The sequence below is a fragment of the Mercenaria mercenaria genome, chromosome 7 (genome assembly GCF_021730395.1).
Source record: "Mercenaria mercenaria strain notata chromosome 7, MADL_Memer_1, whole genome shotgun sequence".
NCBI lineage: Eukaryota > Metazoa > Mollusca > Bivalvia > Venerida > Veneridae > Mercenaria > Mercenaria mercenaria.
Window position 1 is genome coordinate 39,261,215 of NC_069367.1, and position 25,723 is coordinate 39,286,937.

General features: G+C 36.3%; 1 protein-coding gene across 7 annotated transcripts in view; it reads left to right on the plus strand.

Moving 5' to 3' along the window:
- The window catches only part of LOC123554341 (disks large homolog 2-like), a 179,997-nt gene that overhangs the window by 151,398 nt on the left and 2,876 nt on the right, over positions 1-25,723 (plus strand). For 6 of the 7 annotated variants that reach the window (XM_053548156.1, XM_053548157.1, XM_053548158.1 and 3 more), the window contains 12 exons: positions 2,061-2,217; positions 5,861-5,963; positions 9,543-9,645; positions 10,546-10,722; positions 11,454-11,529; positions 12,433-12,538; positions 14,008-14,112; positions 16,828-16,851; positions 21,523-21,570; positions 22,243-22,344; positions 22,993-23,165; positions 25,315-25,424. In XM_053548156.1, the coding sequence (XP_053404131.1) occupies positions 2,061-2,217; positions 5,861-5,963; positions 9,543-9,645; positions 10,546-10,722; positions 11,454-11,529; positions 12,433-12,538; positions 14,008-14,112; positions 16,828-16,851; positions 21,523-21,570; positions 22,243-22,344; positions 22,993-23,165; positions 25,315-25,424 (1,284 nt within the window). The remainder of the gene's footprint in view (positions 1-2,060; positions 2,218-5,860; positions 5,964-9,542; positions 9,646-10,545; positions 10,723-11,453; positions 11,530-12,432; positions 12,539-14,007; positions 14,113-16,827; positions 16,852-21,522; positions 21,571-22,242; positions 22,345-22,992; positions 23,166-25,314; positions 25,425-25,723) is intronic. The other variant, XM_053548159.1, reaches the window with a different exon arrangement.

The window sequence follows — 25,723 nt, forward strand, 5'->3', positions numbered from 1 at the left end:
TTGTTTTCCTACTGGCCTTGATGATGTTTAATAGTTTACTAATTAATATGAAAGTTCAGCTAGGCTTGCATTGTATGACCATACATTAACAGAAAGTTGGGGCACAAGTGTTCTTTGGACACACACGACTAGGTTCAGACTGGAACAATTTTAGTGAGTTCATTTATAGAAATAATTCCTAGAAGCTAAACAAATGGAAGTCAGAAACCCATAAAAACCAATAAAGAAAATGTTGTGTATGGCAATAAAATATTTTAATGAGAAGTGAGATGCCATTAGGGATTCTGAACAAATGAGTTCCTTTGACATTTTTAGAGAGATTATAGTTTCTCAGACAGCAAAAAACACAGTTGAAATTGTAAAAACAAAGTTTCATGGCTTCAGAATTTTAGTTCTTATTGATGTTTTCTGATGTAACATTTACATTAAATTGTTGTGTTGAACTTTTTTCAGTTAATCTAGCAAATATAAGACTAATACCGTGTTCAGACTACGTTTTTAATCCTACATTAACTTGGGTTTATTTTTTAAACTAGTTTGCGTCCACACTATATGTGGTGTAAAACGTGAATTTTGTAAAGGTCAAGTGGTTTCTGTAATGTAGCATTAAAACTACCTCGGGAGGTGGTTTTAATACTACATTAAAAAGTAATGCTATATTATTTTACAAATGTGAACGCAAATGTGGGTTATAACTGGTTTTACAATCCCAAATCCACAGATCTTACCTTTTGGAGGAAGAATACCATGTGTTTCTCTTCTGTATCAAACAATTGATGCTATGGCTAGCAAAAGTAATTGGACTGTTGTTGAAACAAAGACATTAAATTGCGATATGGAGTCGTGCTGATGCTCAAAATGGACAATAAATGAAATGAACAGAAATTCTTAGATGAACACATAAGTTTAAATATTGATGACCCCTTCTTGTTTCTGTAAGCCTCAATTCTTTGTAACCTTGTTTGCTTATTGCAAGATATTTGTTAGCTTCCAACATTGCATGTATATATTTAAACCACATTTCTTTGCCTAGTGTGGACGTAAACTAGATTATATTTTGATGGGTTTTGAATGTCAAATACCAATTATAGCCAATTAGTGCCTAATAAAAATAAAACCGTTCTGCTAGTGTGAACACGGTATAAATGTCTTATAGTACAATCTCTGATATGCAAGTTTAGATGGAACATGTTCATGAAGCACATGCCTGACTTGCACATTATGTGTAGCAAGTTACATGATTAATATTGGGACAGTTTTTAACAGGAGAATCTTCTGTGTTTTACTGTAATAACCTTTCATTGCCTTTACTGTAACATGACTAATAACAGCTGCTGTTACTGTGCACTAATAACTAACTTGACAGCTTGCATTGACTTTGCACAAAGTGTTGTACAAGCATAAATAACTAATTGATCTAACTGGAAATGGGTATGAATTATTTATCACTTTTATGATTATTTTTGTCGATATATGATATAGCATTGTTGTAGTAACCTGAAATTAATACCAGTCTTGTCTGGTTTAGGGATGAAACATTAATCGTAGAATATCATATATACAAATCTAATCATGATTTTTTTTTTTTTTTGTAGTACTGTACTAAGTATTAAATTATGTAGATAAGTATTGTTTGTCATTCACAATCATCTGCATTTAATGTGTATGCTTATAAATGCTACCAATGAAATTCATCAAGAGACCATTGTCTGAAACAAATACATGACAAAATCCCTCGCAGACAGAATCCCCGCTTCTCAATATGACCAAGGTAGACAAAATCTCGCGTTTGATTTTGGGGATTAAAAACTTAAATACTAAATAATGAGTGGGAACGGAAAAAAATATGATGATAATCATTGATTCAAAACGGAATAAAGTGAAAATTTAGATTTAATTTTTAAAAAATAAAAAGGAGGGATTTTGTTCACCTTTGGCAAATTGGCTAGGGTGGGTTTGAGGAAGAGTCCTATATGAAACATTTTATGATCAGATCTGTCAGTGTGTCAAACATTCTGGGTTAGTTTGTTTATTAAAGTTTGTGTTTCCTGTATTTTCAGAGAGCCGCGAAAGGTTGTATTAAAGAAAGGCTCAACAGGGCTCGGGTTCAACATTGTTGGCGGGGAAGATGGCGAGGGAATCTTTGTCTCGTTCATCTTGGCGGGCGGACCAGCAGACCTCAGTGGAGAGATCAGGAGGGGAGATCAAATATTGTCGGTGGGTATCATTCAGCAAAATGTGTACTGGAGATAATTTACATTGTCTGTCTGTCCGCACTTTAGTGGAAGTTGATGAAACTTTGCCTTGATGTTCCTTGGGAGGTCTTCTTCCAGAGATATTCAAACCATTTAGCTTGGATGCACATATGGGCAGCCAGAGCTAAAAATAGAAAAACCTTCAAAGGACATCCCCTGAATTGCTAGTCTGATTTTGAAATAATTTCACACAAATTGTTCAAATTATTTCGATTTGTCAAAAAAAAAAAAGCATAGCCGTCATGGTGACTTTTCACTATATTATGTATAAAAATCTTGTATGAAACTGTTGGCCAGTTTTGAAATAATTTCATACAAGTGGTCCTGGTATGACCCCCTAACAACAGTGTTCAAGATATTCATATTTGTCAAAAAACATGGTTGCCAGAGGGCGTGGTCACTTTTCCCTATATGTATATAAAAATCTTCTTGATGTAACTGATGACCTGATTTTAAAATATTTCAAACAATGGCTCTTGTGTGACCTTCTACCAAGATTGTTCAAAGTATTCCGATTCATCAAAAAACATGGCCACCAGAGGAAAAGAATGGCTTGAAATAAGAGTTGAAATGGTGTTAGTAACCTTAGAAGTAGGAATCTCCAGTTCTAAGAAACTAAATACATGTAGCTACTTATTATACGCCCGTTTGAAAAACGGGACGTATTATGGGAACGCCCCTGGCGGGCGGATGGGCGGGCGGGTGGGCGGCGTCCACAGACCTTGTCTGGAGCATATCTTCTACATGCATGAAGGGATTTTGATGAAACTTGGCACAGTTGTTCACCATCATGAGACGGAGTGTCATGCGCAAGAACCAGGTCCCTAGGTCTAAGGTCAAGGTCACACTTAGAGGTCAAAGGTCAAATTCAAGTAGGACTTTGTCTGGAGCATATCTTCTTCATGCATGGACGGATTTTGATGAAAGTTGGCACAATTGTTTATCATCTTGAGACGGAGTGTCATGCCCAAGAACCAGGTCCCTAGGTCTAAGGTCAAGGTCACACTTAGAGGTCAAAGGATACAAGAATGAAAACTTTGTCCGGAGCATATCTTCTTCATGCATAGAGGGATTTTGATGAAAGTTGGCACAATTGTGCATCATTATGAGACAGAGTGTCTTGTGCAAGAACCAGGTTCTAAGGTCAAGGTCACACTTAGAGGTCAAAGGATACAAGAATGAAAACTTTGTCCGGAGCATTTCTTCTTCATGCATGGAGGGATTTTGATATAACTTGGCACAAATGTTCACCACCACAAGACAGAGTGTCATGCGCAAGAACCAGGTCCCTAGGTCTAAGGTCAAGGTCACACTTAGAGGCCAAAGGTCAGATACAAGAATGACTGTCCGAAGCATTTCTTCTTCATGCATAGAGGGATTTTGATGTAACTTGGCACAATTATACACCATCATGAGATGAAGTGTCATGCGCAGTTCCCTTCTTTAGAATTACTTCCCTTTGTTGTTACTATAAATAGCTTATATTGTAACTTTTTCATTACTAGACATAGGGAAAAATCGAGACCACTTTTCTGTAGAACAACATGCATGTTACATCCAATTTTGAGGTGTATTTTGACCAATCTCTACCTGGTAAGGATTTTTGTGTGGACTTACAATTTTTTTTTTGGAATTTTTTTTTCTTTTTTTTAAAGATTAACTTCCCTTAGTTGTTACTATAAATAACTTATATTGTAACTTTTTTATAATTGACCATAGGGAAAAACCAAGACCACTTTTCTGTGGTACAACATAGTTGTTACTTTCTAATTTTAGGTGTATTTTAAGGTATCTCTACCTAGTAAGGAGTTTTTTTGTGGACTTAGAAAAACAAAAGAATTACAATGATTACTAAACAACCACAAAATTAAAATTACATCTGCAAATACAGGTGCTAGAGTAAAGAAATTTGCTGTGACGGGCGTATATTGTGACATTCTGGCACTCTTGTTAGCTCACCTGAGCACAAAGTGCTCAGGGTGAGGTATTGTGATCGCTCACCGTCCGGCGTCCGTCCGTCCGTCCGTCTGTCCGTCCGTCCGTCGTCCGTCCACACTTTCCTTTAAACAACATCTCCTCCTAAACCAACAGGCCAATTTTGATGAAACTTCACAGGGATGTTCCTTGGATGGCCCCCTTTCAAAATTGTTCAAAGAATTGAATTCTATGCAGAACACTGGTTGCCATGGCAACCGAAAGGAAAAACTTTAAAAATCTTCTTCTCAAAAACCAGAAGACCTAGAGCTTAGATATTTGGTGTGAAGCATTGCCTAGTGGACCTCTACCAAGTTTGTTCAAATCATGACCCCGGGGTCAAAATTGACCCCGCCCCAGGGGTCACTTGATTTTACATAAGAAAATCTTAAAAAATCTTCTTCTCAAAAACCAGAAGCCTTAGAGCTTAGATATTTGACATGTAGCATTGCCTAGTGGACCTCTACTAAAATTGTTCAAATCATGACCCCGGGGTCAAAATTGACTCTGCCCCAGGGCGCACTTGATTTTACATAGGAAAATCTTCAAAAAATTTCTAAAAATAAACCAGAAGGCCTAAAGCTTAGATATTTCACATGTAGCATTGCCTAGTGGACCTCTACAAAATTTGTTCAAATCATGGCCCCCGGGGTCAAAATTGACCCCGCCCCAGGGGTCACTTGATTTTACATAAGAAAATATTTAAAAAATCTTCTTCTCAAAAACCAGAAGCCCTAGAGCTTAGATATTTGACATGTAGCATTGCTAGTTGACCTCTACTAAAGTTGTTCAAATTATGACCCGGGGGTCAAAATTGACCCCGCCCTAGGGTCACTTGACTTTACAACGGAAAATCTTCAAAAGTTTTCTAAAAACAAACCAGAAGGCCTAGAGCTTAGATATTTCACATGTAGCATTACCTAGGGGGACCTCTACAAAATTTGTTCATATCATGACCCCCTGGGTCAAAATTGACCCCGCCCAGAGGTCACTTGATTTTACATAGGAAATCTTCAAAAATTTTCTAAAAATAAACTAGAAGGCGTAGAGACTAGATATTTGACATGTAGCATTGCCTAGTGGACCTCTACAAAATTTGTTCAAACCTTGTCCCCCGGGGTCAAAATTGACTCCGCCCTAGGGGTCACTTGATTTTACATAGGAAAATCTTAAAAAAAAATTCTAAAAATAAACCAGAAGGCCTAGATCTTAGATATTTGACATGTAGCATTGCCTATTAGACTTTTACAAAGTTTATTCAAATCATGACCCCTGGGGTCAAATTGACCCTGCCCCATGGGGTTACTTGATTGTACATAGAAAAATCTTCAAAATTTTCTAAAAATAAACCAGAAGAGCTTAGATATTTGACATGTAGCATTGCCTAGTGGACCTCTACAAAAAGTTTTCAAATCTTGTTTTTAAAGTTACTTAAAGAAAATTTCAACTATATTTTCTCATAATTCTTTTGATTGATTTCTATTATGATCTTTTGACCTTGAAGACTTGTCCTTAAGTGCAATGATAACAGGTGAGCGATATAGGGCCATCATGGCCCTCTTGTTTTAAATATAAGAACTAATGAGCTAAGTAGAGTCTGGCAATGTAATTCGGTTAATATTCCATTTCAGGTGAATGAGACAGATTTACGGAGAGCTACACATGAAGAAGCAGCTGCCTGTTTGAAGGGTGCGGGCGACACAGTGGAAATTGTGTGCCAATACAGGCCGGAAGGTAAGTTAAGATAACAGTATATGTTAAAGGGATTTTTGTCAAAACTGTGAGGAGGAATCCTGAATGTGTAAATAAACTTCTAGACATATTGAGAAAAGAGAGACGTAAGACTGAAAATATTCCCATTGCAACACTTTTTTTCCAGAATTTGGAAATAGACTCAAGGAAATGTACCTTTTCATTGTTGAACAATTTTCTCCATTGGAATAGAGGTCTTGATATCTTATACCAGGCTTTAGCTGGACCCTGTTTTCTATCTTGCATTGAGCAAACCCAGATTAAGTAGCCCAATTTCTTTCTTTCCTTTTAATCTGAAAATAAATTTGTGTTTTAAAATGTAGAATGATAGTGATTTTATCACTGTTCTGAATTCTGGTCTTAGTCTAAATTGATATAAGTCAATGGAGTGATCTACTTCTTGCTACTTTAGAAGTAATTTCCCATGATACCACTTTTAGTCCCCGGGTTTAGTTCAGTAGGTAACACACAAGATGGTCACAGGTTTAATCCCTGGGTGCAACATTAGTTTGTGTTCTCCTAGACAATTTCACAGACCTTGTATATGAGCCATGCCATGAGAAAACCAACATAGTGGGTTTGCAACCAGCAAGGATCCTTACCAGCCTGCGCATCAGTGCAGTCTGGTCAGGATCCATGCTGTTCGCTAACAGTTTCTCAGTTGCAATAGACTTTGAAAGCGAACAGCACGGATCCTGACCAGACTGCGCGGTAGCGCAGGCTGGTCTGGCTCTATGCTGGTCGCAAAGCCATTATGTTGGTTTTCTCATGGCACAGCTCATATGGTCATTCATCCTTCACCTCTAGTTCATGTAGAGAAGTTGTCAGCTACTTGTAGAGAACGTTAACTTTCAGTTTTGACTCACAATGTAGGAGCACTGAGGTTAAGTGACTGCTGTGTCCTAATGATATACTGTTAAACCTAGTGAAAATAAACAAAAGCCATGATATTACTGCAGAAGATGAAGAGACATACAGGGTAATCCTAATTTGTGCGAAACCATTTATGTTGATCTACACAGATAGATCAGACAAATGTCAGTTGTAAAGGCAATTGATACATAAAATTGTCTGGTTTACATTCAAATTGCAATTTTCATTTCCTTTTTTTCCAGCAGTCACAGAATTTACCACAGGTTGGCATCTTTATGGATTATTTCTAAGTTTTTTCTGTCAGTTGAAAAATGGAAACTAAACACTGTTTGATAATGGTTCCAAACCATTTGCTTGTGTAAGACATACCATTTTCACCTGCAGTCTGCACATTATCATTCTGTATGAATCAGTGTTACCCACTTCCATTGCCATTCTGTGTAGGATTTAAATCTTCTCACTTATGATCTATCATCAGTCTGCATCAGATTGTTTACCACTCCATGTAATGCCTTTGTATCATCAGTCTGCATCAGATTGTTGACCACTCCATGTAATGCCTTTTTATCATCAGTCTGCATCAGATTGTTTACCACTCCATGTAATGCCTTTGTATCACCAGTCTCTGTGTAAGATTGTTTACCACTCCATGTAATGCCTTTGTATCATCAGTCTGCATCAGATTGTTTACCACTCCATGTAATGCCTTTTTATGCCCCCGAAGGGAGGCATATAGTTTTTGAACCGTCTGTCAGTCTGTCCGCAATTTTCGTGTCCGGTCCATATCTTTGTCATCGATGGATGGATTTTCAAATAACTTGACATGAATGTGTACCACAGTAAGACGACGTGCAGTGCGCAAGACCCAGGTCCGTAGCTCAAAGGTCAAGGTCACACTTAGACGTTAAAGGATAGTGCATTGATGGGCGTGTCCGGTCCATATCTTTGTCATTGATGGATGGATTTTCAAATAACTTGGCATGAATGTGTACCACAGTAAGACAACATGCAGTGCGCAAGACCCAGGTCCGTAGCTCAAAGGTCAAGGTCACACTTAGACGTTAAAGGATAGTGCATTGATGGGCGTGTCCGTTCCATATCTTTGTCGCCTATGGATGGATTTTCAAATAACTTGGCATGAATGTGTACCACAGTAAGATGACGTGCAATGCGCAAGACCCAGGTCCGTAGCTCAAAGGTCAAGGTCACACTTAGATGTTAAAGGATAGTGCATTGATGGGCGTGTCCGGTCCATATCTTTTTCATCGATGAATGGATTTTCAAATAACTTGGCATAAATGTGTACCACAGTAAGACGACATCCACTCTGTTATGATCCCTGTATCATCAGACAGTATCAGATTACTTACCACCCCATTTTATACCCTTTCCACTCTTGTTATAATCTCTGTATCATCAGTCTTTATGAGATTACTTGCCACCCCACTTTGTGTTATGATCTCTGTATCATCAGCCTGTATGAGAATACTTGCCACTCCATTTTATACCCTTTCCACTCTGTTATAATCTCTGTATCATCAGCCTGTATGAGATTACTTGCCACTCCATTTTATACCCTTTCCACTCTGTTATGATCTCTGTATCATCAGCCTGTTTGATATTACTTGCCACTCCACTTTATACATTTTCCACTCTTGTTATGATCTCTGTATCATCAGCCTGTATGAGATTACTTGCCACTCCGCTTTATACATTTTCTACTCTTGTTATGATCTCTGTATCATCAGTCTGTATGAGATTACTTCCACTCCAATTTATACATTTTCCACTCTGTTATGATCCTGTATGGGACTGCTTACCATTAATGGTCTCTGTACAAGGTTGTAAACCAGTGTAAAAATCTGATGTCTCTAATAGCATTTAGACAACTGTTAATATAAATTAATGCAAGTATAATGGTAATATTTATTAACATTTTGAACTTGACAGGCAGCATACATAAATAGCAATATTCTCCTGAAAGAAGTTCGGCAGTTTGCCATTTGCAACATTAAGACTGTGCAGTTGGTGACATGGTGTAAAACTAAGTTAATTTTCTGCTACCATATATAGGTATTTTGTATTGGAGTTTTCTAGTTCAATATAGATGTCTGGCATTTTATAAATGATCATTACCCTTAAGTGTAAGTTCAATTTGAGAAAACTCGTTTTTGTTTTGTAAGGTACATATTATTACAGGTTTGAGCATTTTGTGCAAGGTTAGCGGCTGTCATAGAATGTGTGCACAGTTTTAATGTATTCCTAATGATCTCTAGGGATTAAAATAAATTGTTTAAATGTTGTAAAATTTTACCATAAATCTGATTGGATTGTAATAGTGTTATTAATTTAAGGCAGAGTTGTATTTCATTATGCATTTCATTACCAGAAATAAGATTGGAAAATGAGTGTATTCCTAATAGTGCATTAGAAATGAATTATAGTCTATTGAAATAGTTTATATTTCTGTGTAATTCTGATTAGTTTTCATTATTTTCTAGAAATTTTGTTTCCATCTGTTTATTTTATTTTGTTGAATTGAAAAGAAAATGATGTACGGAAGGGCAGCTGGGGTCTTCCTCCTCCTTTAACACTGGAAAGTTACCATATGGCCATATTTATGTTAAAGTGACTTCACTAATATTAAGAATTTAAATGCATATATATTTGGAAATTCTCTAATTCCAGAGTACAACAGGTTTGAAGCCAAAATTCAGGATCTTAGAGAACAGATGATGAACACAAGCACTGGTAGCTTACAAACAACTCGGAAACGAACACTTTTTGTAAGGTATGGTTCACTTTTGATATTTTTATTCCAGAAATCACTGCACGTCTAAATATGGCAGATGTGATTTAAATTTACCATTACTATTGGGCCTTGCCATGAGAAAACCAACATAGTGGCTTTGCAACCGGCATGGATCCAGACCAGCCTGCGCATCCGTGCAGTCTGGTCAGGATCCATGCTGTTCGCTTTCAAAGCCTATTGGAATTAGAGAAACTGTTAGCAAACAGCATGGATCCTGACCAGACTGCGCGGATGCGCAGGCTGGTCTGGATCCCTGTTGGTCGCAAAGCCACTATGTTGGTTTTCTCATGGCATGGCTCATATGACCTTCTGAGTACGTGTTGTACAGCTGTTACTGTAAAAATGAACATGAAAAGACAGCTTGATGCAATTGTTGTTTCCATTTGTTAGTAAAGAATCAAATTGTTGATGATACAGTTACTTAAGTTCAGTTTTACAGAAGAAGCAATCACTGCTATATTTTCAAGATGATGCAAGAAACTGAACTTACTATATGCATGTTCGGCATTTCTATTTTTTGGTGGGTCATTGTTTTTTTTTGACAAAACTGTCTTTTCTTAATAAGTTAATTTCCCTTTAACGATTGTCAAGCAAGGAAATTTTCTGTTCCTCGCAGAGAGAATTTTAGTCGTATATTGAAATCTAGGAACAATTAAGGGCATATTTATTGATTTATTTGAATAACTGCATAATGCAAGCAATTTTAATAGGAGTAAAAGTCATAGCATTATGTCACGTTATTTAACAGGAAAAAAAAAGGTACTATTGTGTATGAAGCTGATATAACATGGATTTTTAAGCTGAAGTTTATACTTCATAATGGTCAATATTTACCACATAGGTTAAGACTACAAATATTTTGAATCTAATTTTTTTCAGAGCCTTGTTTGACTACGATCCTTCCAAAGACAGCGGTCTTCCGAGTAAAGGTTTAGCATTTTTGTATGGAGATATTCTCCATGTAACGAATGCTAGTGATGATGAATGGTGGCAGGCAAAGAGAATCCTACCTAACGGCGAGGAAGAGGGAATAGGAATTATACCTAGCAAAAAACGGTATGTCCCTTATTAGATATGTTGATGCCTTTGTGATCACTTTTCTCTCACTGTTGGATCAAAGCTGCACTGAGGATGTAGAATAATGAGGAAGTTCTATAGCTGCTCTGTAGATGGCCAGTGTCTTACTTGGGTGCCAGTACCCAAACTCCCTATTATCATCCCAGCTGAAACAAAGTATAGATTTTACTTTGCTCTTTCCTGTGTCTTAAAGGCTTTCTCACCCAGTAATAATTACACTATTATACACACTAACTTTTAATTGAAAAACTTAATTAAAATGCTTTTCAAATTTCAATGGTGCCATGGACTTAAGCAGTTATAAAACATTGCACATAGCAAGAGCAGAAATTATCAAATGAAATATTTTGTCACCTGTGCTGTTTGCAGTGTTTATAGGTTTTGCTCACAAATAACAAACCAATGAAACTGTTGTTGAACTGAAAATATGTTTTTAGAAAAAGCTGATAATAGCATTATTTTATATTTACAAGGACTTGTATAATTTTTTTGTATAGAAAGTGAAAAAAAGTAATCTCTTACAATTAACATTGGTGCAGTGGTACTTACGGTTGCTGGCAGGATTCAAAGTTATTCACAAATAAACTATTTTCAAAATTGGCAACAATAATTTAAAAAAGAACTTTCAATTATAAAATTTTCAGGACAGATTGTTCTTTAAATGAAAGTTGTTTGTCTTTACAGTAATGTCTTGCTCTTTGTATTTATAGGGTTGAAAGGAAGGAGAGAGCCAGAACGAAAGCTGTCAAATTTACAGGGAAGAGTACCAATACAGAAAAGAATAATGTAAGTAATGGAAAATTAGTTCCATGTTAGTAAACATGATCTTTACTTTATTGAAAAGATATATTAAGTAAAATTTATATACAAGTTGTTTTGACGGTATGTAATGGGGTTCACCCTTACTGCCCATTCGATACAGTGCTGCGCACTTGGCATGTTGAAGAACCAGACTGTCCATTCACAAAGAGCTGGGCTAAGTAAACTGTACATGTATATGTGTAAAATTTCTCTGTTCTGGTGACTCTGTCTCATTCTATCCCAGTGGTCAGATTGCTCAGTGTCTGACAGAGAATGACCCGCCCACTTAGCTCAGTAGGGAGAGCGTTGGTCTACGGATCGTGGGGTCGCAAGTTCAATCCCTGGGTTGGGCGTATGTTCTCCGTGACGATGTGATAAAAGAAAACATCAGTCCTCCGCCTCTGGTAATTCATGTGGGGAAGTTGGCAGTTACTTACGAAGAACAGGTTTGTACTGGTACAGAATCCAGGAACACTGGTTAGGTTAACTTCCCGCCATTGCATGACTGAAATACTGTTGAAAAACGGCGTTAAACCCAAAATAAACAAACAGACAGAGAATGAATTGTCAACCTCAAATGGCTGCCATTATATGTGTATATGCATATATGAATGTAAAGCACCTTTGAATGTGTTCACCTTGAAAAGGGAGCTATAAATATATAGTATAATACATACTGCCCATGCATTTGTCAAAATTGTGAAATTGACATTTTGCTCAAAAACTAGAACTTTATATTTTCAATCATACTTATGCAGAATATATACCTCTACAAAAAATAAGAAAAGTTTGATAACCAGCCAGTTGTAATTCACGTATGCAGTTTAGAAGGTGGATCTTATATATTTTGTTACATTTGTTGATAGGGTATGAATTTTTGTTTTGTAGGTTACATTAAATGACAGAAAGAAGAAGAATTTCTCATTTTCTCGGCGGTTCCCCTTTATGAAAAGCAAGGACCAAAGTGGAAGTGAAGACATTAGTTGTGAAGAACGTAAGTATTTATACGATGAATGATTGAATGATTGATGGAGTGGTTAGTAAACAACAGGAATAAATGAAAATTGGATTTAAACGAAGACGCTTTATGATTTGTCATGTTAAACTTTGTATGCAATGTTTGCTTAAGGTAGTTCTACATGTTTGATGTGACATATTATGATTAGTCTCAAATCATGGTGGAATCCTGGGATACGAACTAGTTAATCTTGCCTTGAATAAATGGAAGCTGCAAATTTAATATATTTCTAAAACAAAAGAAAATCATACCAAAAATTTTAATACATAGAAAATTCAAAATTATATCACAGAATTAGCTTGAAGTTTGTGGGTGTCTTTTAATCATTTATTTTATTTGACCATATGGTAGAGGAGGGACCCCTTTGGCTGAATGGGTAAGGTCACTGACTTTTAATCACTTGCCTCTCACTGCTGTAAGTTAGAAATGTTGCTTTTGGCATAAAAGTTCTTTCATTCAAGGGAGCTATATCCAGCTGGTCAAGGGCAGCTCTTGATCTACAATGCCTATCTTTACCTGAAATAATACCTACATTGTTGGAGATATTTTGATTCAAATGTGCTGAACTACCTTAAGTTAATGCCATTATGGTAAGCTCCAGTAATTTTAAACACATTCCGACTCAGCACTGGGGTTAATTGTCCATTAAGATAATGCTTTGATACAAGAAAACTTTGCTTAAGTTTAAAGTTCTTGATTTCTGTTTAATTTGTGGCATTAGTTGTCATCTTACAGTGTTTTGACTGGTTGTGAGAAGGCATGTGTTTTTACTGGTTGTAAGAACTTACCTTTTGACTGATTATGTGAGGGACTTGCCTTTTGACTGGCTGTAAGAATGACTTGAGTTTTGACTGGTTGTGTGAGGGACTTGCCTTTTGACTGGCTGTAAGAATGACTTGAGTTTTGACTGGTTGTGTGAGGGACTTGCCTTTTGACTGGCTGTAAGAATGACTTGAGTTTTGACTGGTTGTGTGAGGGACTTGCCTTTTGACTGGCTGTAAGAATGACTTGAGTTTTTGACTGATTGTGAAAAGGACTTGTACAAGCTTCAAATTGTTTTTTTAAAGTCACGCGGGATGTCAGTGATTTTTTTTATAAAAACATTGAATTTCCTAGTTCTAAGAAAAGTTGGTTTTTAATTACGTTTGTTTTCGAAAAACATCCATGAATTTCAGCCTAAATTTCCTTGAATCTGAAATCTAATAGCAGTAGAAAATAGATTTAATCTTCTAAAACAGAAAGAAGGTTTTTTGCTTGTTTCAAGATCACTGTCAGTCATGACATAAAAACTTCTCTATGTTTACTAAATCACTTGCATTTTTTTATGGAGGAAAACAACGTATTGGAGGAAATATTTGTTTGTGTGATTATTTTATTAAGAAAAGATAGCAGGGTATTCTTTAGTTGTGCGTGAGCTGCGATTAATTTTATGCTTTAATAAATAGGTACTAGAAGGTGGGTGGAGCGAAATGGTGGGTTTCAGAGACACAGTCGCAGTATATTACGATATTCAACAAGGATCAACAATCATATAATAAGAGATATTGCATGTAATAAACATTACAAACGCAGTACCAGATATGATATTTCTGTTATGAACAAAAACTACATTCCTTCTGTATGAACAAATGAACTTGCTTCAACCTTTGTGCATATTGGGAGCAAGAAAACCCTTTATTGTTATGGATTTCTTGCATAAACTTTTCCGAGAAAATGTTGAGATGTATTTGCATGACAACTAAGCATTCATGAAGTATAAATTGATATATTTCTTTTTATTCACTTGTTGCATTTTAGCGGAAGGTAACTTTCTATTTATCTATTTCTATGGTTGACGGGTATTCTATATGCACAGCTTATTCATGTTGTATTGTATAGCACCACTTTAGTATCTAATGCTTCTCTCAGTATAGATTATAACATTTCTGCCCTAACTCTTTATCATTGGTTTATGTCTTTCTTTAATTTTGCCAGGAAGGTGGTCAGTCAGTAGATCGTTTCTGTCTGTAATGTGTAGTGGAAACATCCAACCGATACAAGCATGTAAATTATGGAAGATGAAGAAATTAGCTTAAATATAACAAATTTTGTAAGAAGATATTTTAGAAGCATAAAATGCAACCAAACAAAATAGTAGCATGCTCAGTTTGATTGAGTCTGTTCATGAAAGGTAATGGAAAGTGCAGCAACCGTCACTTCCCATAGCACCAGCTTAAGTGGAATTCTGTTACAGAGATAGTGAGTGTACTCCATGATCCCAAAGAACCAGAAAATAAGCCACATTTTGCCTAAAGCTGTACAGAAATAAAATGACATTATACTATACAGGATGTCAAAAGAGATGTCATCAGCAGAAAGATAATGTTAATGCTTTTTGTGAACATATAAAATATAGATACAGTAACAAAGACAATGGGGTTAGAACGTCTTGGCCAAAAAGCTAGACACCTCTTGTTGTGGAAATGTTTATTTGTAGATAGAAAGCAATTCTCAGACATTTGAAATTTCGTTCAGCATGCTAATCCTGTCATCACATCAGTAAAGGAAATTCACAGATTTTTTTTCTTCTTCCAAAAATACAAGTCGAAACCACAGAAGTTCTGTGAACTTAGTCCAACGTACATTAATTTTGACATTGAGGTATTTCAGATAAAAATATTAAAGCCAGTTATCTGATTGCCATAGTGATTGCTGTATGCAAGCCTAATGCACATATTGCTACCTAAGTTTATTATCAGTTCAAAGGATATTGAAAATTCATAAAGTCAATAAATGTTAGCTATTTAAGTTGCGCAGTGAGCTTTATACGGTTCTATGGCTAACAGTTTTCAATCATTTATGGACTGTAATATCGATGCAGAATTGATTGTCTGCTGAGAAGAAAAGACAAGAGAATTGCGTTGAAACTTTAATATGAGGAAAATACTGAAATATCAGCAGTTGATGAAACTATTGATCAGAGCTTTCATTTTAATGAAATATAAAAGAAATATAAAAGATGAAAAAGCACATTATTTAGTCACAAATTATTGGGGGGAAAAATGGAAAAGAATTCTTCTATTATTTCCCATGAGGACTTCATGGATCAAGTTAAGTCACTTGCTGTTCTCCCCTGGGTCCAAAGCTGGTACAGGTTTTCATGAGAGGCAACCATCTTGCTGGCATGCAGAAAATCTGTGTTTCTAACCAGTTGCCAGCCCATGGTTTAAACAGTGTCTGGATGTAAAAATTGTATCTTCATCCACCATTCAAAACTGAAAAGTTGCTATTAATGATGATCTGATCTGTGTCAGTGTAATCTAAAATGAAGAATATTATTATTTCAATATATTATTATATCTCTGGCTGGTCTGATTCATATTCTGCAGCTTTCTGATAACATTGTTATGCTTGCTTGATTGTTATAGACAAGTTTCTTAACTATAGACAGATGCAAAAGGAATTCCATTGCATACCATGGCAAGAAAATACAATTACATTTGGTGATCTCTATTTAGATGCCAGTTTGAAGCCTGACTTATGTCTAAATAAATTATGGCTGGTTAGCTCTGTATGTAAAGCTCTAGACTATTAATCGAGAGGTCATTTGTTAAACCTTCGGCTGTGTTATATGATCTCTCGTGTTGAAGTCAATTATCTTTGATTCACATGGAGAAGTTTTCAGCTACGTTCAGTAAGTCACCACATCCAATGCAGGTTATATTAACTGACCACCATTATGGTTGAAAAACAGTGTTAAATTTAATGAAGTATTTTCTTGCCATATCATTTTAAGCAGATGAGGTAATACCCCAGTCACACATATGGCGCGGATAGCTACATCTGGACACGGATAGAAACGTAATAATCCGTATCAATCCGTACCTGAGCAGTACAGATTGATATGGATTACTACTTTAAGGTACAGCTCAGGTACGAAATGATGCAAATAATTACGTTTCTATCCATACTGTATGTGTGACTGGGGTATTACACTAAGTTTTAATGCATGCTTTCATAAACTTGTTTTTAGATTAAAGTTAAATTATTCATTAATTTTTGAAATGTGAATTTTGTATTGAAAATGTGTGTGATTTTAAATTAGTGTAAAGTGGAATAAAAATTGTAGTTCCGCATGAGATATTGCATGTTTTAAAGTAACAAAACTTGATTCATTTTATTAAAATAACATTCAGTTAGATGTTTAAACAGCTTGAAGAGTTTTATTTCTAATTTTGTTTTCATTTGTGTGATGATTAATTTTATGTTTTTTCTTTAATTTTTAGGTGCTGATAGCGAGTCTAGTTTCAGTAAGTAGTCGCCCCTTTTCTGTTTACAGTAAGGACAAGCCAAATTTGTTTGTGTTTTGTGTCATACTTGATTTTCGGAGACCCTGTCTGTGGGATCTGAGGGACCGCTATGGCCAGGTGGTTAAGACTAGTGGCCTCCAGTCAGATGCCCCTCACAGATGTTGGGTTCTAAACTTTGCTTTCAGAGCAGAATTCTTCATGTGAGGAAGCCATCCAGCTGGCTTACGGAAGATCGGTGGTTCTACCCAGATGCCTGCCCATGATGAAATAATTCCAAGAGAGGCAACTGGGGTCTTCCTCGACCATCAAAAGCTGGAAAATTGGCCACATTACTTTGTGTTTCTATGACTTTACACCCAACAAAAACTGTAGACCAGTTATTTTCTGTGGGAATCATTTTGGAAGTTTTTCTTTTTCTTTTCATTAAAAGTTAGTTCTTGCTTTTTATTTCTCGTTCATATAAGAATCATTGCAGAGATTTGATTTCCTATGAACATTTAACATGTAAAAAGGTTGGCATAGCTTAGTTTTGACACTAAGAAATAATACTGTGTAAGCTTCTAATGAACTTTTTAACGATTTTTACACTTACTTTCGGGAACTTTAAAGCTGATCTTGTTTTTCTCTCAAAGAAATCAAAACATACGATTGGCTTGATTTCTTACTTTGAAAGACTATTTTGATAACAGAAAGACAAAGAGCACTATTGACTTACAGTCTGTCATTTACAAGAAAATAAAAGTAGACAAAGCTGAGATAATCAAACAAACCAGAGGTTATGAAAGCAGTAGTAGTATCACAGAGGTGTGAGAGTGTAGGATTTAGCTCCATTTTGTTTCACAGAAACGAGGATTATAGGATTTTGCAGCAGTGGTTCCAGTTTTAGCTCATCTGATTTTTTGAAAAAAAATGAGTTATTGTCATCACTTGATCGGCGGCGACGTTGCCTGGTTAAGTTTTATGTTTAGGTCAGTTTTTCTCCTAAACTATCAAAGCTATTGCTTTGAAACTTGGAACACTTGTTCACCATCACAAGTTGACCCTGTACAGCAAGAAACATAACTCCATCCTGCTTTTTGCAAGATTTATGGCCCCTTTTGTACTTAGAAAATATCAGATTTCTTGGTTAAGTTTTATGTTTAGGTCAACTTTTTTTCCTAAACTATCAAAGCTATTGCTTTGAAACTTACAACACTTGTTCACTATCATAAGCTGACCCTGTACATCAAGAAACATAGCTCCATCCTGCTTTTTGCAAGAATTATTGCCCCTTTTTGACTTAGAAAATCGGTTTAGAAAATTGGTTTTCTTGGTTAAGTTTTATGTTTAGGTCAGCTTTTCTCCTAAACTATCAAAGCTATTGCTTTAAGACTTGTAACACTTGTTCACCATCATAAGCTGACCCTTTACAACAAGAAACATAACTCCATCATGCTTTTTGCAAGATTTATGGCCCCTTTTGGACTTAGAAAATATCAGATTTCTTGGTTAAGTTTTATGTTTAGGTCAACCTTTTCTCTTAAACTATCAAAGCTATTGCTTTGAAACTTGCAACACTTGTTCACCATCATAAGCTGACCCTGTACAGCAAGAAACATAACTCCATCCTGCTTTTTGCAATAATTATTGCCCCTTTTGGACTTAGAAAATCAGTTTTCTTGGTTGAGTATTGTGTTTAAGTCAGCTTTTCTCATAAACTATCAAAGCTATTGCTTTAAAACTTGCAACAGTTTTTCACCATCGTAAGCGGACGTTGTACATCAAGAAACATAACTCCTGCTTTTTGCAAGAATGATGGCCCTTTTTAGACTTAGAAAATCATGGGTAGGACAACATTTCTATTATACAAAAAAATCAGATGAGTGTCAACACCCACAAGGCGGCGCTCTTGTTTATCACAGAGGTGTGAGATTGTAGGATTTCCCAGTAATGGCTCCATTTTGTTGCACAGAGGTTTGAGATTGGAGGATTTTGCAGTAGCTCCATTTTGTTTCACAGAAACGAGGATTGTAAGATTTCCCAGTACTGAGTAGTGGCTCCATTTTGTAGCACAGAGGTGTGAGATTGGAGGATTTCACAGTAGCTCCGTTCTTTTTCACAGGAATGAGGACTGTAGGATTTCACAGTAATGGCTCCATTTTGTATCACAGAGGTGTAAGATGTAGAATCTCACAGTACTGACTCCATTTTGTATCATAGAGGTGTGAGATTGGAGGATTTTGCAGTAATGGCTCCATTTTGTATCTAAGAGATGTGTGATTGAAGGATTTTGTAGTTATGGCTCCATTGTATAACATAGAAGTGTGACATTGGAGGATTTTACAGTAATGGCTTCATTTTGTATCACAGAGATGTGGGATTGTAGGATTTCGCAGTAATGGCTCCATTTTGTATCAAAGAGGTGTGAGAGTGTAGGATCTCACAGTAGTGGCTCCATTGTGTATCATAGAGGTGTGAGATTGGAGAATTTCACATTAATGGCTCTATTTTGTATCACAGTGTGTGAGATTGTAGAATTTCTTATTAATAGCTCCATTTTGTTTCACAGAGGTGTAACATTTTTGTATCACAGAATGGAGAGATTGAAAAATTCCACAGTAGTGGCTTTAATTTGTTTCACAGAATGTCATGACCATGATTAACTAAATCTGTCAAAACAAAAATAGTGCAGTTTGTGTAGGAGAATGTATTAAGACACAGTTTGGCAGCCAGTATTGGCACTAGTCTGCATAAGGTAGGAGAAGTGCATTTAAAACAGAGACTTGTCTTGAATTTTTGTGATGCTGCCAAATAATTGATAGACATTCAGTGAACCAGAGCCAAGCATGCTGTTATACCATGTTCCCTTCCCCCTGCATGATTGTTTTATTATAATAATCATTTTCATTCTGAAAACTGTAGGTTTAATTACAAATGTAATTGTTCCTCCACCTGATCCTTCATTGAATGGGAGTGTGGGGCAAATGTTTTCAGCTGTGATGACCTTTATTAGCTCACCTGTCACATAGTGACAAGGTGAGCTTTTGTGATCACCCTTCGTCTGTCGTCAGTCCGTCTGTACGCCTCGTGCGTCTGTGCGTTAACAATTTCTTGTCTGCACGATAGTGGTTTCATTTATGATTTTATTTTAACCAAACTTGCACACAACTTGTATCACCATAAGAGCTCGGTTCTTTTCTTGAACTGTCCAGATCCCATTACAGGTTCCAGAGTTATGGCCCCTGAACGGGCCAAAATTAGCTATTTCGACCTTGTCTGCACAATAGCAGCTTTATTTATAATTTTATTTTAACCAAACTTGCACACAACTTGTATCACCATATGATCTTGGTTCCTTTCTTGAACTGGCCAGATTCCATTATGGGATCCAGAGTGATGGCCCCTGAAAGGGCCAGAATTAGCTATTTTGACCTTGTCTGCACAATAGCAGCTTCATTTATGATTTGAATTTAATCAAACTTTCACAAAACTTGTGTCACCATAAGATCTCGGTTCCTTTCTTGAACCAGCCAGATCCCATAATGGATTCCAGAGTTATGGCCCCTGAAAGGGCCAAAATTAGCTATTTGACCTTGTCTGCACAATAGCAGCTTCATTTATGATTTGATTTTAACCAAACTTGCACAAAACTTGTATCACTACAAGATCTTGGTTCTTTTCTTGAACTGGCCTGATTCCTTCATGGGTTCCAGAGTTATAGCCCCTTAAAAGTCCAAAATTGGCTATTTTGGCTTTTGCAGCCATATATAGACTTCATTTATGGTTTTATTTGATACAAACTTCAAAAATATCTTCAACAACAATAAATCTTGGATTCCATGACAAATCAGATCCATTCGTAGGTTCCAGAGTTATTTTATATCTGATTACCTCCCCTGATTGTAATCAAACTGGATTTATATCAGTAAGTACTTATAGGACTTATTTGAAATTTCATTATTGTCATTAGTTGGACTGAGCCAATGAGGGTAGATAACTATGGACTGATTTTATGTGAAATTACCTCCCTTTATTTCAAATTAAAATGGGTATATCTCCGTAACTAATGAAGATACTGATCTGAAATTTCATTTATGTCAACAGATTTATTTGGCAGATCCTTCTTTTGTTAACTTACAGTCGTTTTTTTAATTAAGTCCCTTTTACGTTACTATAAATAGCTTGTTTTTAGTAACTTTTTTATTATTGGCTGTAGGGAAAAACCGAGACACTTTTCTGTGATACGACATGGATGGTACCTCCAATTTTTAGGTGTATTTTGACATATCTGTACCTTGTAAGAATTTTTTTTTCTTTTTGGTTTAATTTCTTCCCTTAGTTGTTCCTGTCCTTTGGACTTAGATATTTTTTCTGAGGACCTTCTTGTCCTCGAGTGCAATGATAACAGGTGATCGATAGGGCCATCATGGCCCTCTTGTTTCTGGATAATAGTCTCATACAGTTTTTTGTAAGATTAAATTGAAACTGGGATTTAGCAATTAGTATTGATCTGATATTTGATAATTTTCCACTAAATGGGCTTCAAATGCGCTTAGACTTAGTTTTTGCTTAAAATACATCATTTGCAAACACATTTTGTTAAGGTCCAAAATTTGATTGTAAAACTGATTCTCTATGATTTCATCCAGGATTAGGTTTGTGATTAAACAAAATTTACGGTATTTATTCCAGGAGGAGATGAACCCATTTTATCTTATGAAGCAGTTGTGCAACAAGAGTGTAAGTACAGCTCATCTTTATTAAGTAATAAAATGATGTTGAAGAGCAACTTTGAAAGATTGAAAATTTGTATTGATGCAGTGGGTGTTGGTCTGCTGTTGTAGGGAAGTGCATTGTTCTTCCAAAAGTGTTGTTAATAGGGGATAATCGGGCTTGAAAACCAACATAGCCTGAGGGATTCTGCAGATGCCATAGCAAGATAAAAACAGTTGTTAGGGAACTCCAAGGTCATCAAAATCACTTCTCCCTCAATGCTGGGGGCTCAAAACATTGCCTGGGGTGTAGCATTCTCCATGTGAGAAAGCTAGCCAGCTGGCTTTTGGAAGGTCGGTGGTTCTATTCAAGTGTCTGGCCATCCCTGAAACAATACCTGGATTGGCACCTGGTGTCTTCCTCCACCATCAAAAGCTGGGAAAGTTGTTATACGACTTGATTTGTATTGGTGACTCAAAAACCCAACGAAACAACAAATACTGTTCTAGCATAAAATTCATGAAAAAATTAAATGAATATTTGGCGGTAGATTTTCATTTCCTTTCTAAGTGTTAAAAGAGCCAAAAAACGCTTACACTTTGCCGTAGACCAAGTACATGTAAAAAAAGTAGTTTAATGAAGTTTTTAAATCATATTTCAGTAACACAAATGGGTCATAAGGAAAATTTGCTTTTTCAGTGAAGTACACACGTCCAGTCATCATTCTTGGTCCGCTCAAAGATCGTATAAATGATGACCTAATTGCAGAGTTTCCAGAGAAATTTGGTAGCTGTGTGCCTCGTAAGTATTTAAATAAAAGCTGCCCATGTGATAGGGTTTTCAGATATGACATTAAATAGGTAATGTGACAGTTGTTTGAGGCTTTATAGCTGTGTTTTAAGACTAGTCTCAGAATGGCTGTGTGTGAGTACACTTGACATGCAGTCTGACACAGTTCTATAACTTTGGTACCATTTTGTTTACATTTGAATTGTGATGTCTCCCTGGAATTATTTGTCATTTGTCTTAAAAATGATGTGCAAGTATGTATAGTTACTAAGTGGCTATGCCACTTTAAAAAATCACCTGCTAGATTAACACAGGCTCGAGTTGGTATAACTGCATTGACATAATGATGCACTTACCCCCTTCTGCGCTGAGGTGACAGCATGTTCTTATTGATGATATACTGGAGACAGAATGTGTGTGCTCATTTGTCTTTCACCTCATTTTCCATATAAGGTAGATACTGAAAAGGAATCAAAGTTAACTGACTGCAGTATTTGATAAATACAGAGGTGCAGGCTGATCATGGTATGCACTATTCGCTATTCAGTCTGTAAATTTTCAGAATTCACCCATTTGAATAATGAATGGTATTGCCCAAACTGAATAAAGGACCAGCATTTTAGATATTTAGTAGGTTAATGGTTAATAAATCTTTTACAGATACAACACGTGAGCCTCGTGACCATGAGCTAGATGGTCGGGATTATCATTTTGTAGCCTCAAGAGAACAGATGGAGCGTGACATTCAGAACCATTTGTTTATCGAGGCAGGACAGTACAATGAAAACTTGTATGGTACTAGTGTGGCCTCAGTGAAAGAAGTGGCTGAAAAGGTATGAATTTCTTAAATTATCTTTGTAGTGTTTATTTCTGTGTATGTGTGTGTGTGTGTGTGTGTGTTCGGGTTTAACGTCTTTTTCAACAATTTTTAGTCATATAAACAACAGTGTCTACTTGCAGCAGTGAGCACAATGCCCAACTTTATAGTGCTGCCTCACTGGAATATCACGCCGTAGACACGTGGCATGATACCCCACCCAGTCACATTATACTGACACCGGGCTGACCAGTCCTAGCACTATCCCCTTAATGCTGAGCGTCAAGCGAGGAAGCTGCTAGTACCATTTTTTACGTCTTTGGTATGACGTGGCCGGGGATCGAACCCACGACCTCCAGTTAGATGGTGTATGGTTTTACCACTGTATTAAAAGTGTTTTAGTTTACCTAAGCATAAAGTGCTCAAGGCTGAGCAATTGGTATTACCTGTCATGCATCCGATTTATGTTATTGGTCAGAAGTTCTGCTTTTAACACATTGGAGACCTAAAAAAAATTAGCATGAAACAAACACAAAATACATGACACCACAAACTTTAAGTCAGATTTGATAATGGACAAAATTGCTGTAAAAACTTGAGAGTTACATATTGGGCTTGGCTCTAACTGACCTATGCGGCAAAACACACCCTTTTGTAACCAAGGTCAGCAATTCGCATAGAGGTCATAGTGAACTTTTACTTCAAGATTCCAGTATTTGCTTTGCATGTAGTGATATTTAAAGAAACTGGTACCTATGGGAATGAAGTATGTAGGTTGATATTTGACTATTGATTGGAATGTTTTTTATCAGATTTGGAGCACATTGCAAATAACAGCAGACAGTGGTTATCATTCTTTACAACAGTTCCGTCTTCAAATGACATTTTAATCGAAACAAATACTTCCAGTTACAGAAATTTTGGCAGATTGCATCAGACTCTTTGCAGAAGAAATACACAGTTTAATGATGTTTTCCTTTAATTGATCTAAAGGTGGAAACACATCATTTAATTTATAAGAGCCTGTTGATTTATGAAGAAACTTCACGTGTAATTTAATCTCCTGAGTTTTGATGATTTTTCCAATGGTAAAAAAAAAAAATTAAAATCATAAGATGGAATTGAAAATCTAGGCACAAGCTTTTGACTCTATTTCAACTTTATAAATATATAAAGTTGAAAGCCAGAGACATATAAGGTTACTGGATGGTGCAAAGTATATTTTTAAGGCACATGCTGCAAATGTAGCTGCACTTTGACAAATATTTCCTGTAAACAAAAATGTCCAAGATTCATACCGAGTACCAGAATCCACGAAGTACCATATTACATGATGACAAAGCTAAAAAATATGAGACAATTGCTGATACTTTGCAGGGAAAGTGTTTATCTTAGAATAATTTCCACAGCTGTACATATTCTCCAACTACAGTAAAACCTCTACTTACAGTGCCTGCATAGAGCAAACTCCTCTCTACACAGGCAGGTATCTTTCCCATTATATGGAATGTTTAGGAAATTATCTCTCCACAGCAACAGTTTCTGTACAACAATCAGATTTAAGGTCTGGCAGCGTTTGTACAATAGCTGATGATAGTGGAGAGGCCTGCAAAGAATTTATCATTCATTTTCTTTGGTAGATTTTCCCGTATTAACCATTTTATCATCTGGTAGGTATACCTCACTTTCCCATATAACAATACGCACTATAGATAAGCTCAAGAATGAAAAGCAAACATGAGTGCTTTTACTGATATTAGCCCGCCCGTTTAGCTCAGTAGTGAGAGCACAGATCTACGGTTCTTGGGGTTGTGAGTTTGATCCCCAAGCGGAGCATATGTTCATTGGCGGATTTGATAAATGACATTGTGTCTGATATCATTTGTCTTCCACCTCTGATTCATGTGGGGAAGTTGGCAGTTACTAGCAGAGAACAGATTTGTACTGGTACAGAATCCAGGAACACTGGTTAGGTTACCTGCCTGTCATAACACAACTGAAATACTCTTGAAAAATGGCGTTACACCCAAAACAAACAAACAGATTTACTGATATTACGAATAAAAAGCAAACATAATTACTTTTACAACACTGAAATTACGGTATTAAATACTTTGTATTTGTGTTTTCGAGTGAATGCATTGTACTGCACTTTCTATTTTCAGGGAAAGCACTGTATACTGGATGTGAGTGGGAATGCTATAAAGAGGTTACAGGTGGCCAACCTGTACCCCATAGCCATACTTGTCAAGCCTAAATCTGTAGACTCAATTATGTAAGTGTTTCAGTTTATTGTATATATGCATATTAAAGTTTGAATTTTAGACTTAAAATGGATCTTTCTCCATATGGCTTTCTGGGAATTCTAGTGGTGGTTATAACAAAGCCTGTACAAAGTATTTTGAGCTGAAAATCAGCCCCATTTCCCATCTCTACAAAGAATAGTACTACCTCCAAATTCCTGCCAGTACTTCTTTATAACGCATCTGATTTTTAACTCTGAGCCAAAGGCTCAGGGTAAGCTATTGTGATCGCTCACCGTCCGGCGTCCGTCCGTCCACATTCCTTAAACAA